The sequence below is a fragment of the Bubalus bubalis genome, chromosome 1, assembly GCF_019923935.1.
Source record: "Bubalus bubalis isolate 160015118507 breed Murrah chromosome 1, NDDB_SH_1, whole genome shotgun sequence".
In the NCBI taxonomy this organism is placed as follows: Eukaryota; Metazoa; Chordata; class Mammalia; order Artiodactyla; family Bovidae; genus Bubalus; species Bubalus bubalis.
This window is the reverse complement of record NC_059157.1, coordinates 12,443,535-12,458,912: the sequence shown is the minus strand read 5'-3', so window position 1 is coordinate 12,458,912 and position 15,378 is coordinate 12,443,535. Positions and strand designations below refer to the sequence as shown.

At 56.9% G+C, this 15,378-nt stretch overlaps 1 protein-coding gene across 1 annotated transcript in view; it reads left to right on the top strand.

Moving 5' to 3' along the window:
• The window catches only part of ADGRA2 (adhesion G protein-coupled receptor A2), a 37,543-nt gene that overhangs the window by 11,260 nt on the left and 10,905 nt on the right, over window positions 1–15,378 (top strand). Inside the window, exons 2-7 of the mRNA XM_025278699.3 lie at window positions 1,687–1,758; window positions 13,556–13,627; window positions 13,878–13,949; window positions 14,106–14,177; window positions 14,403–14,566; window positions 14,908–15,121. Of these exons, the coding sequence (XP_025134484.3) occupies window positions 1,687–1,758; window positions 13,556–13,627; window positions 13,878–13,949; window positions 14,106–14,177; window positions 14,403–14,566; window positions 14,908–15,121 (666 nt within the window). The remainder of the gene's footprint in view (window positions 1–1,686; window positions 1,759–13,555; window positions 13,628–13,877; window positions 13,950–14,105; window positions 14,178–14,402; window positions 14,567–14,907; window positions 15,122–15,378) is intronic.

Below are 15,378 nucleotides of genomic sequence, written 5' to 3'. Positions count from 1 at the left end.
AGGTAATGGGAAACAAAACCGTCCTCGGGAGGATCGCCTGGAGGAGGAAATGGCAACCCACTCCAGTATTCTTGCCTGGGAAATCCCATGGACAGAGGAGCCTGGTAGGCTGCAGTCCATGGGTCGCTAAGAGTCGGACACGACTTGGCGACTAAATGGAACAAGAACAAAACGCATAAAATGAGAATAAAGGGGTTCAAGAAAGTTCTAAGTATTCATATAATGACTACTGTGATGTGCTTTTTGAAATATCAAGGTGTTTGTGTGTGTGTGAAGCACTTTGGAAACACAGCACTTCCCTGGAACCCGTCCACACGGTCACTGTGGATGACGAGGTGGAGAGACAGTGAGGCAGGGTCCAGGAGGGGAGGAGGGGCCTCTCTGCAGAGCGGAGAAAGCAGGGAAGGAGATGAGCTGCACCTCTTTCCCTTGACCCACAAAGCCCTTCCCGCCCGTGCCTCCATCCGGCCACGGTCTGCCCTCCACATGCCCCTTGAACTTGGAGTAGCGCAGATGTCTGGGGTCCTCTCACTGTTGGGCTGGTGTGTGCACCCACCCACTTCCAGGAGGCTTTGCACAGAGCTCGGAGAGCCCCTGTCATGCCCGGTCCCTGCCCCCTGCCCTCTCTCTTACTGTCCAGCCCCGAGGCTGCCCACTGGAGAGGAGGCCGGAGGCCTGCCCCTCTGGCCTTCCCAGGTCTGCTCTCCACTGCTCAGAGCAAAGATGGGAAACCCTTTGCAAGAGCTTGGGCTGAGAGGCTCATTAAAGCCTTTTTTTTTGGTCTCACATGGCATGTAGGATCTTAGTTCCCCAACCAGGGATCGAACCCATGCCCCCTATAGTGGAAGCATAAGTCTTAAACTCTGGGCCACCAGGGAAGTCCCTCATTAAAGCTTTTTAATAAGCAATTAACTCAAGGGATGAGCCCTTTGACTGGTCTGGATCTCTCTCCTCCCAGCGGGGAGCCTGGCAGAGAAAGACTGAGTGGGTGGGCAGAGTGGGTTCCGTCAGGAGCTTGGGGCCCCCTTTCCGCCTCCCGCCAGTACAAACAAATAAATAAACAAAGACTCAGAGGCAGAGCCTGAGGCTTGGGCTCCCTGCGGGGGGTGGGGGGCGGCCAGGACTCCATCAGTTTCTTGTCAAGGTTGTAGACAGGCTTAGGGATGCACAGGCACTCTGTTCCTCTGAGTTGGGGGCCTTTGAGGGCAGGGAGGGAGGGGTCCCCTTCTGGTGAGGCCCTGAGCTCCCAGAGTGATGGAGACCCCAAGGAAGGTCAATCCCTTCCACTTGCCCCCACACCTACTGGGCTTCTTGTTCTACTTGCTAGACCTTTCTCCCCATCACTGTCCTCAGGTCAAGGCTGACGGCTTGAGCAAGACAGAGCTATCAGGGTGGGGGAGAAAGGGGGGGCTGTGGGCTTGGCCCTGTGATTCCCAGGTGGAAACAGGGTAGCGTGCCTGCTTATATGGAGCCCAAGTCAGATCCAGGCTGTGGGATCCTGGGCAGGTTGACATGGCCGAGCTGGGGCTCAGTGGGCTGACTATATTCTGACCGAGCTATTGGCTGGCTCCTCCCCGTGGTCTTCTGGAGCCCAGGGTGGGGCTGCTCCTTGCACAACCTCAGGGGGCGCCACTTACACAGAAGACAAGTGTTCTTCTCCCATCTGTGTTCTCCCCGGTTCTCCAGGCTCTTGAGCAACAACAAGATCACCGGCCTCCGGAGCGGAGCCTTCCTGGGACTGTCCCTGCTGGAGAAACTGTAAGTGCTCGGGCAGGGTGGGCCGGGGAGGATGAGGGGTGCTAACTGCCAAGGGGCAACGCGACCCTCCCGCATTAGCAGGTGAATAAAGAAATAATTTCTTAGAATTCCCCTCCAGTCCAGTGGAGCAGGGCCCACAGTTGGACTTGACCACCAAGCGGAGGGCGGAGGGGCTGGTCTGGGAAAGAGAGACCCGCTCCCTCCCCGGGGACAGCAGAGAGGCCTGGGGACACCTCGCTGGCCCAGGCAGGGGTGGGGCTGTGGGAAGCTCATTAACGCTCTTTAATGAGCAATTAGCTCCAAGGGCCGAGCCCCTTAACTGGCCAGAAGCCACCGCCCCCTCCCAGCTGGGGGCCCAGCAGACCGGGCAAAGGGAGGGTTTAGTGTGACTGGGGCCTCTTTCCTGCTTCCCTAAACACAAGCAATAAACAAAGCTCCCAGGGTCCAGAGTCCTGGCCAAGGGTGTGGACAGAGGGTCATGTCCAATTCTCCCGCTCCCTGTTCCCCCACCACCCTGATTACTGTTGCATCAGCTGCCCTGTGGGGCTGGAGGTGGTGGTGGGGCCTTCACTTGGCAAGGGTCCTGCTAGCCCGAGAGAAGTTCCTTCCCCGAGTTGGGGACCTGCCTCCATCATGGGCAAAGTCCGTACCAAAGGAGAGGATTGAATCGAGCCCTCTCTCAGTTCCCTGTTCAGTTGGCAGCTTCTGATCCACAGCCTGTACAATAGCTTTGGGTCCTGTCTTCTCCACGGGACACCTGGGCCTCCTGTCCCTGCTGGAGCCGGACCCTCTCTAGCTCCCCCACCTCCAAGCCCCCCGCCACCGTCTCCCATCTCTGCTTCCACCCCCTGGGCATTCCCAAGGCCTCCAGCAGGGCCCTGTCCCCTCCAGTACCATTTTGCCTAAAAAGCTTAGATCAGAGCTATGGAGGCTACTCAAGGATAAGGCGGACGCCTCCTTTCAAAGAGCCAAAGAGATTACCGTCTCGTGAGCCCACAGACCATGCCATATATAGAAAAATGAAGCAGGTCGGGGTTTCTGTGAAGTCCAAAGGAGGGCTCAGGGAAGGCTAGAAAGTTCAAGGGTAGTAGAGAAGCAGTATCTATGTGAGATCTTTAACCGGGACAATAATCTCATGAGGTTGTCTCTATGATGCCCACTTCCCAAGAGAAGGGCAAGCCCCTCTCCCAGTTCCCTTGGGGCTCGGGGAAAGCTTGGTGGCCTGGCTGGGTTCGTGGGGGTGGCAAGGCAGAGCGTGTTCCATGTGATCTGGGCATCCTGGAGTTGGGAGGGGTCCCGGGATGCTGGCCGTGAACACACACAGCCATGACCAGTCTGCTCCAACAAGGAGGAAGGGCTGCCACAAAATTCCTTTTTAAAAGACTTATTAGGGACTTCCCTAGCAGTCCAAGTGGTTGAGACTCTGAGTGTCCACTGCAGGGGGCACGGATATGATCCCTGATCAGGGAAGTAAGATCCCGAATGCCAAGTGACACAGCCAAAAATTAAAAATAAGTTTAAAAAAACACTCGTGGAGATGAAAATGGAAAGCCACTCCCCTGTTCTTGCCTGGGAAATCTCATGGACAGAAGAGCCTGGCAGGGTAGAGTCCATGGGGGTCTCAAAGAGTTGGATATGACTTAACAACTAAAAGATAACAACAAGTTTGCGTTTTATAGTTATTTTTTCTCACGGAGTATTTTTTTAAACAAAATGTTTTATTAATTAAAAAAAAAAACCTTTGTATAAAAGCAAAAAAAAAAAAAAAAAACACTTGTTAGGTACCAACAAAAAGGGAAAGATTTTCTCTCCCAGGAGCAGCTAAGCACTCGGGAGCTATAATTCCTGCACTCAGCCCAGGTCTTAGAGGGCTGAATTGCCAGAAACCAGATGCTCCCTCCAGGGATCTTTTGGAGAAAGACTAACCACAGAAGCCTCTGGAAGCCTCTAGGACATGCTTCCAGCTTTTCCGTCTTGCCTCATCAGCCGCAGACATGCTGGGTCTGCCCGCTTGCTGGGTCTGCTGGGCCATCCTTCAGTCCCAGGAGGGTAGATGTTCTGATGAAGGTGAGAAGGTGGCCCTCTCCCCACCAGCCCATGCACACCTACAGCACCCACGGGGGCCTGAATCACTGCACTGCAGGTGCATTCAAACCACGCTGAAGGTGAAAGTGAAGTCGCTCAGTCGTGTCCGACTCTTGGCGACCCCATGGACTGTAGCCCGCCAGGCTCCTCTGTCCGTGGGATTCTCCAGGCAAGAATACTGGGAGTGGGTTGCCATTTCCTTCTCCAGGGGATCTTCCTGACACAGGGATCAAACGCAGGTCTCCCGTACTGCAGGAAGAATCTTTACCGTTTGAGCCACCAGGGGCGCCTGTCAAACCATGGAGGCAGGCAGAAAACAGTGGGACGGGAGTTGGGGTAATGACTAAATGCCCCTGCCATGTTAGGAATCACCTAGTTGTCCGCTCTCAAGATGTTTCTTGAGCCCCCCTCTGTGTGCCAGGCTGCACACTGGGCATTAAGAGTGAACACAGCAGGCCAGGCGTCTGCCCCATGGAACTCACCTGCCACGGACAGGACCCAGACAATAGCCAAGAACTGAACAATAGATCAGGAGACCCTGAATGCTGCAGAGAAGAAAAGCCAGCAGGGGAAGGGGGACAGAAAGCACTGGAGTGAAGATGCTATTTGATGTAGTGAGGTTAAGGCCTTGCTGGAGTTGATGGAGCCCGAGCCCTCGGGAGGGAGGAAGCTGACCAGCAGGTAGCCTTCTGGAGGCAGAGGCAGCAGCAGGTTGGTAAGCCCTGGGGTCCAGTCTGGCTGGTAAGTTTGAGGTGCCCAAAGAGGGCAGCATGACTGGGGAGTGGTGCGAGGTGGGGTCAGATGGAGCCTTAGGTTTGCTCGTTGGTTAAAAGTGGAGAGACAGGGTGGTTTGTAAAGTGCCTTCTGGACTTTAAACTCTATGATCCTTGGGTGTGGGCGATACCCATGGTGTTTCAGGAGAAGGAAAAAATATCAAAGAGCCCAGTGACACGGCCATCTGGGCTTTCAGAGGAGGGGAAGCAGAAGGGGGTGCTGGGTTCAGCAGGCGCCCGCACTTCCCCGGGATGGAGAGGCAGTGCAGGGCTGGAGGAGCCCAGGGCCTTGAGCCTGGCTGAGCACCGCTGCATCAGTCAGCCTTCTGCAGAGAGAGACAGCACTGAAAGGAGATGAATGTGTGTGTCCTTATATAAATAGGCAAAGAAATTAGTTAGTCGGTTAGTTGGTCTTCCCAGGTGGCACTAGTGGTAAAGAATTCACCTGCCAGTGTAGGAGATGCAGGAGCACAGGCTCAATTCATGGATTGTGAAGACTCCCTGGAGAAAGAAATTGCAACCCACTCCAGTATTCTTGCCTGAAAAATTCCATGGACAGAGGAGCCTGGCGGGCTGCAGTCCATGAGGTTGCAAGGAGTCAGATATGTCTGAGCCTGCACACATACATTTAGTTAGTAGTTACATTTTTTAGCTGCACAGCAAAGCTTTCTAGATCTTAGCTCCCTGACCAGGGATTGAACTCAGCCCCATGGTAATAAAAGTGCGAAGTCCTAACCACTGGACTGGAGGGGAATTCTAAGAAATTATTTCTTTATTCACCTGCTAATGCGGGAGACTTCTGTCAAAGTGGATTTGATCCCTTGGTCAGGAAGAGCCCCTGGAGAAGGAAATGGCAACTCACTCTAGTATTCTTGCCTGGAAAATCCCAGGGACAGAGAATCCTGGCGGGCTACAGTCCATGGGGTCTCAGAGTTGGACGCAACTTAGTGACTAAACAACAACATAAATTTATTTTAAGAAAATGGCTCGTGTAATTGTGTGTGTGTGTGTGTGTGTGTGCGCATGTGCTCAGCTGTGTCTGACTCTTTGTGATCCCATGGACTGTAGTGTGAATTGTGGGGGCTGGCAAATCCAAAATCTGTAGGACCGGTCAGCAGGTTGGAGAGTCAGGCAGGAATGGATGCTGCAGTCTGAAGGCAGAACTTCTCTGGAAAACCTCGGTTTTTACTCTCAGGCCCTTCAAATGGTTAGACAAGGCCCACCCATGTTAGCAAAGTCATCTCCTTTATTTAAAGTCAACTGATAGATTCATCGGTAGATGTTAAAACCACATCTTCAAAATACCTCCACAGCAGCACCCAGATTAGTGACTGATTAAGTCACTGGGTGCTATAGTCCAGCAGTCCCCAACTTTTTTGGGTACCAGTTTTGTGGAAGACAGATTTTCCACGGACAGGGTGGGGGGTGGTTTCTGTATGATTCTAGTGCATTACCTTTATTGCGCACTTTATTTCTATGTAGTGGCAATCTCATGATATTCCGCCTTGATTCTAGGGTGAGGGTTTGTGCTCCTATGAGAATCTAACGCTGCCACCACTGATCGGAGAGGAAGCGGAGCTCAGGCAGTAATGCAGGTGATGGAGAGCGGCCGTAAACACAGATGGAGCCTCAGTTGCTCACCTGCCGCTCACCTCCTCCTGTGCAGCCTGGTTCCTATGGGCCATGGATCGGTACCAGTCTGTGGCCCCGGGGTTAGGGACCTCGGCTATAGTCTGACACATAAAGTGATCAACACAGTCACTCCCCAGAGGTGGAGAGAGGCCCTGGGCTCTGGTCCTGGAGATGCTAATGATCAGGTCAGCAAGGGCCTGGGAATCGCTGACAAGGTAGGCAGGCGATCCTCATGCCCGTCGGGGTTGGGAACCAGTGGACCAGATGACCCCTACACTGTGGGCCTATTCATCGCGAATGAGATGCCATGGCCTGGTGTGCAGTTGGTGCCAGGAAACACTGATCTCTCTGTCCTCTTGGACTGGGCCGTCCAGGCTGCCTCGGTGGACCCAGTGGCAGCTTCACATCCCACGGCCGGGCAGCAAGTCCCGTGGGAGTTATCAGCCTGCCTGTAACTCAGTCTGGGCTGCTCCAGAAACTGCCAGAATTGCCTGCCCATGCCGAGTGCCCCTCTGGCCTCTGCAGTTGGGTGGGGTGTAAGGGGCCCCTGTTTTGCAGTGCAGAGCCCCGAGGTAGGGGAGGGGACACAAAAAGGGCACCCCGAGGGAACGTGCCTGAGACAATCCCATGGGTGGACCCGTGGCCCAGGGAGGGGTAGGGTGGGGTGGGGTGGGGAGACACACCTTTATCAGCTAGGCAGGCTGGACAGGAAAAACTGAAATAGCCTGGCAAGGTTCAAGGATAGTCCAGGCCTGTGTCTGAAGAGCCCAGACTTGTGACCCCCTGCCTCTGAGCCCCGTGGCCTACCGCCCCTCAGCATAGACTAGCCTGTTGTCCAGGGGAAGGACCTTTGGGTGAAGGGACTGGTGATGAAAAGGCACGGGACTTCACCCTGGAGTGAAAAGAGACTGGGATGTAATTGCCCCTCCATCCTTCACCTTCCGGGTGCCTGTGCAAGCCGCAGGCTTCTCGCCTGGATCAAAGGGCAAGGCGCGGCTCCCTGATGGGCGATCACCGGGGTAAGAGGCTCTCACCCAGGACGACAGCAGGGGGACACTTCGGGCTCTCAGTACAGGCGGTCCCCTGCTCCTCAGAAGAGTTCTAAGTGGCAAGATGTCACGCCAGCCACCCCTGATCGCTTGATTCATCCGCAGGCCCCAGTCCCGGGCATGCGGTGGTGGAGACGAAGTGTCTGCGCGGAAAGGTCTCGCCGGCGATGGGATCGTCTCTCGGGTCCCGCACATCTCCGTGCGTTCAGCAGGGACCCGGCCACCGGACTTTCCCCGCAGACCCGCAGACCCGAGCGGGCCACGGCGCAGACAGCCCCCTCGGGGGGTGGGGTGAAGGCCGAGGGAGCCCCGGACTGGGCCTGCGGGCCTGCTTGTGGGTCCGCATGGACGCGCGCACGCCCCCAGTGGCCTGAGCACGCCTGGAGCCGAGGGCCCGGGGTGGGAGCCTGGAGCCGAGGCTCGGGATGATTTGTCGTTGCCTAATGAGATTAATGAGCCCCGGGGGCTGGTATGCGGCGGCGCTGGGGCTCTCATTAGACGCGGATGCTCACGGGAACGGTGGGGGGCGGGCGGGGGACTGAGGCTCCCCAGCCAGGTGGCTTCCATTAATCTGTGGGCGGGGTCGGGGGCCGGGGGCCGGGCTCTGGCGTACCCCACCCCCGCCCCCACTGCCCTCCCGGCCCGCGCCGCCGGAGAGGAACGCGGAGCAGAGGGTGCCCGAAGGCCCGGGCAGGGAGGCTAATGGGTCCGGGGACAGCCCTCCTGCTCGCTGCTGTAGGCCCAAGGCCTGGCACGGGGTATGTGCTCCATAAATACCTATTGGATGAGGTCAGAGACAAGAGGGGCCCTGGGCATGCGGGTGGGAGGGAGCCTCGGACCGTCTGGGTTTTCCTCCTGGCCCCCAAGACCTCTCCCTTTCCCGCCTCCCCTAGACAACCTCTGTACCTGCGGGGGTGTCGTGCCCACTCCGCAGCCAGCCCTCCCCCCCCCCACTTTCTAAGGAACCCTGAAAGTCCGGAGGGCCCAAGGGAGCTGCTCTGCGGCCTCCAAACCTATAATTTGGTTTTCAAACCCACAAGCAGGGAGGTCTGTGGGGGCCAGAGGGAGCCAGCTTCGTGCTGCCCCACCCTGTCCGAGTGTGGGTACACACTCACACACATACACACACACACACACACTCAAATACGCACTGTCATACAAGCTCACACACTCAATAGTTTAGTGAGACCTAATTTACATACCATAAAGTTCACCCGTTTAAAGGATAGGATCCAGTGGTTTTTGAGTACACTTAACAGCTGTGCATTCATCATCATAATCTAATTTTAGAACATTTTCATCATCCCCTAAAGCAACCTTGAATCGTTACCAATCACTACCCCCATCCTCCACCCTCTGTATTTCCAAGCCCTGAGCAAATGCTGGGCTTCCCAGGTGGCTCAGTGGTAAAGAATCCGCCTGCTAATGCAGGAGAGTCTCTGGTTCGATCTCTGGGTCAGGAAGATCTCCCGGAGAAGGAAATGGCAACCCATTCCAGTATTCTTGCCTGGGAAATCCCATGGACAGAGGAGCCTGGAGGGCTACAGTCCATGGGGTCCCATAAGAGTCTAACACAACTTAGTGACTCAAACAACAACCACAAGTAACCACTAAGCTACTTTCTGTCTCTGTAGATTTGCCTGGCCAATCTATAGAGACAGATACACAGAGGACCACACTGTATGTGATCTTTGGTAACTGCATTCTTTCATGAAGCACAGTGTTTTCCAAGTTCATCCATATACTATGTATTAGCACGTCATTTCCTGTTTATTTCTTTAATTATTATTTTTGGCTGCATTGTGTCTTAGTTGTGGCACACGGGATCTTTGTTGTGGTGCATGGGCTTAGTTAACCCACGGCATGTGGGATTTTAGTTCCCTGACCAAGGATTGAACCTGTGTCCCATGCATTGGCAGGCAGGTTCTTAACCACTGGACCACTAGGGAAGTCTCTACATTATTCTTTTTTTATGGCCAAATACTGTTCCATCTTATGAAGAGAGCATATTTTATTTCTTCATTCATAAGTTGATAGACATTTGGGGTGTTTCCACTTGGGGCTTATGAACAGTGCTGCTATGAATATTCCTGTGTATGTTCTTGTGTGCGTGTGTGTTCACTTCTCTTGGATGTGTACCAAGGAGTGGAATTGCTAGGTCATGTAGGGCTTCCCTGGTGGCTCAGTGGTCAAGAATTCGCCCGTTAATGCAAGAGACACAGGTTCAATCCCTGGGTCGGGAAGATCCCCTGGAGAAGGAAGTACAACCCACTCCAGTATTCTTGCCTGGGAAATCCATGGACAGAGAGGACTCTGGCAGTTTCCAGTCCATGGGGTCACACAAGAGTCAGACACAACTTAGTATCTAAACAACAAAACAACAACAAACAATGGTAGCTTTAACTGCCAAGCTGTTTTCCAAAGTGGCTGCACCATTTTACGCTCCCATCAATAACATATAAGGATTCCAGTCTCTGTTTTTTAAATTATAACCATCTTAGTGGACAAGTATTTCCCTAATGGTGTTGAGCACCTCTTCATGCATTCATTGGTCATTGGTATATTCTCTTTGGAGAAATGTCTGTTCACATCCCCTGCTCATTTTTTCAGCTGGACGATTTGTCTTTATATCATTGAGTTGTAAGTTCTTTATATAATCTAGATAAAAGTCCCTTATCAGATATATGATTTGCAAATATTTTCTCTCATCCCATGGGTTGCCCTTTCTTGGGTGATATTCTTTCAAGAGCAAAGGTTTAAAATTTTTAAGTCCAACCTATTAATCAATCTGCTGTTTTATTGCTTGTGCTCACACAGTCTTACACACTCAGCTCCTTGCACTCACACACTCAGTCTTACACACTCAGCTCCTTGAGCTCCTTTTTCCCAAGATGGGTATAGGGTGAGATTTGCTCCCAGGAGTCCCCTGCCCCCCAACTTCTGCCATCGGGGGATCCTACTCCTCCGTGTGGGCACAGATACGGGGAGAGGGATATGTCTGGAGTCGGGGAGCCTGGTCTGGATTAGGCGTGGTGGAGGTGGGGAGGGAGGTTCTGCGCATAAGCTGCCTTTTCACCAGGTTCCAGGACCAGGGAGGGCCCTATGGAAGCAGACAGGGGGCGGGAGATTACAGAAGGACGCACATCATGGACGCATCCGTGCGTCCTTGTCACCTCACCTAAGAGATGAAGGGATCGGATGAGAAAGACCAGAGCAGGGGTTTGTAACCTGGGTTCCACGGGCCTCTGAAATCAGGTGCATAGTACTGGGGGGTAGTGCATTCTTCGGGGGCGGGACTCCATAGCCCGCAGCAGATACTCAAAAAAGGATTCCGCTCAGCCAGGAAGGTGCTGAACCACCAACCAACCGGTAGGGGCCTCAGAGGCCCATGGTTCTGTGTGAGCATCTCCTCCTACCACAAGGGAGGGTACAGCCCCAGAGCTGCGCCCCCACCTTGGGGACCAGGAGGCCTGAGCTGCTGGGGGTGGTGGTGGGGGGCAGCCCCCATCAGGCTATCAGTTCAGCGCAGGGAGCTGCCCCTGGCCTGTGCCCCTCTCCCCTGGAGAGGACCAGGGACTGGTAGATCTGGGCCAACTCTGAGGGCACTCTGTCCAAGGGCTGCCTTGCCCACCCCGGAAGCTGCTCTGCGGGTGTGAGACTAGGGGGTCAGGACTGCAGACACTAGCTGGAAGCTCCCCTCTCCGAAGGCCCCGGTGGGTGGCGGGGGCTGCAGGAAATCCGGGGCAGGAAGGGGCTGGGCCCAAGCCGCCTGCCTTACTCCCATCTGTGGAGCATCAGTGGGGCAGCTGGGTGGGGGTTCTTGCGGGGCGGGGGGCAGGGAGGAAATGAGAATATACAGTGAGCAGAGAGGGAAGGGGCGGGGGGCTGTGGTCCGGGCCCCTTGGCAGCCCATGAAGGGAAGTGACACAATGAGGAATGTGTTTCCCCCCGCGCGGGGTGGGAGGCAGAGCCCTGAGAACGGCCAGACCCCCAGAGGGGCCAGGGGGCACAGGCCAGAGAGGCATAGGAGGCGGGGGCTGCGCGGGTGGGGCTCTGGGCAGCAAGTGGGGGCAGGGAGCGGGCAGGAAGGGCAGCTCGGGGTGGGGGCCGTCCCCATCTCCAGACTCCACCCTGAAGGAGCCTTCTGGGCGCTGCGTTCTCGCACATTCCCTGCCTGCACCCTGGGGGTGGAAGTCACCCCGTGGGACACACCCTGGTGGCTTCCTCTTCTTTCTCAAGGGGCGCAGGGTTATGGAGGCCAGCTCCTCGGTGGGAGAGGGCTCTGAGGTGTGAGGACCCCGGACCAGTGGCAGGGCTGGGCAGGGGACATGTTCCATTTCTCTATGTTTGTCTGTCTCTCTGTCTCTTTCTGTTTATGTCTTTGTCTCTCCGTCTCTCGATCTCTCTGTTATTGTCTGTCTCCATCTCTCTGTCTCTTTCTGTGTCTGTCTGACTCCATCTCTCCATCTCTCTGTCCCTCTGTTATTGCCTGTCTCTGTCTCTCAGTCTCTTTCTGTCTCTCTATGTCTCTGTTATTGCCTGTCTCTGTCTCTCTGTCTCTGACTCCATCTCTCCCTCCATCTCTCCATCTCTCTGTCTGACTCCATCTCTCCATCTCTCTGTCTCTCTATCTCTCTGTTATTGTCTGTCTCTGTCTCTCTCTCTGTCTCTCTGTGTCTCTCTGGGTGTTTTTGTCCCCAGCTGGGCTGGCCCGTGTGAAAACAGGCCCCTTGGTGGGAAGGCGCCTCCCCATCCTGGACACCCATTTCCTCTCCCCCAGCAGGGAGCTGGCTCAGTTAACCCCCTCCTGCCCAGAATCCAGAGGTGCCCCCGAGGCTTTGGCCTGCAAAGCCAAGAGCCCCTTTCTGGAGCTAGGGCTGGGGATGGCCAGGCCTTGGAAAGCAGGTGGGCCCCACCAGCGAGCTAGGTGGGTTACTCCAGGAACACCACCGTACCCCCCACCCCCAGCCACGCTCGCCTCTCTCCTGGGCGCTCCGGGGGGCCTGAGAGGATGCTGGAAAGCAGGAAGCAGAGTGGAGAGCCTGCAGCCCCCTCCCAGTGGGCAGTGAGGCCTCCTGGTGGGGTCTCTGTGAGTGCTGAGCCTGTTTGGTTTGGTTCAGGCAAGACCCAGGTGAGCCTCGGGGAGTGTGGGCGAGAGGCTGGTCCTGCCGGCCCCTCTCCTGCTGCTGTGACCACACAGAGGATGGGGCGCTGATGCAAGCCGGGGTCCGGCCCTCACCTTGGTGGTCCCAGAGGGCTGCCGGGTCTGGTGGGGGTGCTGGGGCCAGGTGGGCACTGGTTGGTCCCCAGGGATAGTCTCTTCAGTCTCTGCCGCCCCTCTGGGACGTGACAGGGGGAGGGAGGGTGACACTCTGGCTGTGCGGTTGAATCTGAGCCACAGACTCGGCCACCCTGCAGGTCACTCCTGGGGGGTGCTCCTTGGCCCTGGGGAGCCCAGGGGGTGGTCACCATCTTTCCTTGGGTCCAATCTGTGACCTGCTGGAGGCCAACTTGAGGTGACACTTCCCCTGCCGCCCTCCGTCTGCACTGGGGGCTCCGAGGAGACCTGGCGGAAGGTGGCCGGTGGCCCCCATGGCCTCAGCTTCCCCATCTGAGGGCTGAGGGGTGCGGCCAGGTGATGGATAGCAGGCAGCATCCCGCAACAGCCAGCCAGCCGGGGACTCTTCCTCACCTGCCAGGAGGAGAGGGCCACAGGATACCTCCCCACAGCCAGGCTCGAGGAGACTGTACCTGTGTGTGGCAAATCCCCGTGGTCAGAGGAGGAGCCCGGCAGGCTACGGTCCGTGGGGTCACAGAGAGTCGGACACGACTGGGGGACTGAGCGCGGCACGGCAGTCCACAGAGGACCATCACACCCATTTTCAAACGACGCCATGGCAGCCCTGAGAGATGGAGAAACTCGGGGCAGCTCATGGCAGCTGGAGCCTCCTGACACCAGGGTCAGGGCCCTCCCCTCCCATTTCCACCGGGTTTGCCGCCTCATTCGTCTGTCCGTCTGTCCGTCCGAGGCCCTTCTGCACCCTCCCTGCGCAGGTCTAACCAGGGAGCCGGGGAGGCCGCGGGCACCCGTCTGAGGGGCCAGGTCCTTCATGAGGCCTCCCGGCTGGCACTGAAAAAAGCAGAGATTTAGAGGGCAACAGAGACCCCAGCCCCGACTAGGGCAGGAGCTGCCCACCCAGGTGGGCCGTGTGCCCTCCGAGTGGATGAGGTATCAGGGCCCCCGCTTGTCTCCCGCAGGGACCTGAGAAACAACGTCATCAGCACGGTGCAGCCCGGCGCCTTCCTGGGTCTGGGGGAGCTGAAGCGCTTGTGAGTGGCATGTCCTGACCACCCCCCGCCCAGACCCCACATCCCTGGAAGAGGTCCCGTGGATCCCAGTCACCCACCGTCCCTCCTCACCACACAGACGGGATCGGGGGGGCAAACACTTCAAAGCCCCAACCCCATCCCCTTTTTCTCCGCTCCCCACACAAGCCCCAGCCTCACACGTGTGTCCCTCACGCGTGGACCCGTGTGTGGCCACGTGGCCGACATGCTGAGGGTCTGCGTGTCTCTCCAGGGACCTCTCCAACAACCGGATCGGCTGTCTCACCTCCGGAACCTTCCAGGGCCTCCCCAGGCTCCTCCGACTGTGAGTGCGGGGCGGGGAAGGTTGGGGGGGTGTGGGGTGTGGGGGGCGGGGAGCGGTTCGAGGGAAGGCTCCCCAGTCACTCATGGGCTCTGCATTCTCACGGCTTACCCCCAGCCCAGGGAGAACCTAAGATCCCATCTCCCTGTTCCCCTGCAGAAACATATCTGGAAACATCTTCTCCAGTCTGCAACCTGGGGTCTTTGATGAGCTGCCAGCCCTTAAGGTGGTGTGAGTATCCTTTCCCCAGGCCCCTGCTTCCTTCCTCGGCCAGGAGGGGGACACATAAACACTGCAACCACGTGGCCAGCCTTCTGAGGAGGCAGGGCGGACGAGGAGCTGTGCGCACACCGGAGTTTGCCCTCTCCAGCCTCAGTCTCTCCCTGGGGCTCCATCCCCACCCCGGGAGACCAGGGAACCCCTCTGCTCTACCCTGGGTCCCTCCACCCTCTGCAGGGACTTCGGCACCGAGTTCCTGACCTGCGATTGCCGCCTGCGCTGGCTGTTTCCCTGGGCCCGCAACCGCTCCCTGCAGCTGTCGGAGCGCACGCTCTGTGCTTACCCCAGCGCCCTGCACGCCCAGGCCCTGGCCGGCCTCCAAGAGGCCCAGCTGCGCTGCGGTGAGCAGACCCGAGCCCTCAAGGCTCCCGAGGCGGTGGGCTTGGTCTCCAGGGCGTCCTCTCCCTTAGACCCCACTGGGGACCCATCCTCCATCTGATTTTCTAAACTTCCTTGGGGAGCGCTGCTTGGTTTATGTTTTTCATCTGGTCCCACCTCTTGGGGTGACAAAGCGTGCTGTGGAAAGAAGCACTTTTACTGTTCAAAACCCGCCTGCTCCTTTCCTCTGCTTTAATCTCTGGAGACACTCCACCCCCCTCCTTCTGAACTAGAGTGGGCTCCAGACAGAGGGGCCTGGTCCTCGCCTGACACTCAGGCTCACTCCCCGTGTCCCCGCCCACAGAGGGGGCCCTGGAGCTCCACACACACCACCTCATCCCATCCCTCCGCCAAGTGGTCTTCCAGGGCGACCGGCTGCCCTTCCAGTGCTCAGCCAGCTACCTGGGCAACGACACCCGCATCCGCTGGTACCACAACCGGGCCCCCGTGGAGGGCGACGAGCAGGCGGGCGTCCTGCTGGCCGACAGCCTGGTCCACGACTGCACCTTCATCACCAGGTACAGGCCCCGCGGGCCCTTCTCAGCCCAGAGCACGGGCGGGGGGAGCCAGAGCCCTCACCCACCCACCCCCGACAGGAGCTGGTCTGCTCCTGGGAATATCTGTGGGCATGTTTATGCAGATCCAGACCTAAGTCAGAAATGGTCTGCGTGAGGGATACAAATTGAATTGTTGTTTGAGTCACTAAGTCATGTCCGACTCTTCTGCAACCCCACGGACTGTAGCTGCCAGGCTCCTCTGTCCATGGGATTTCCCA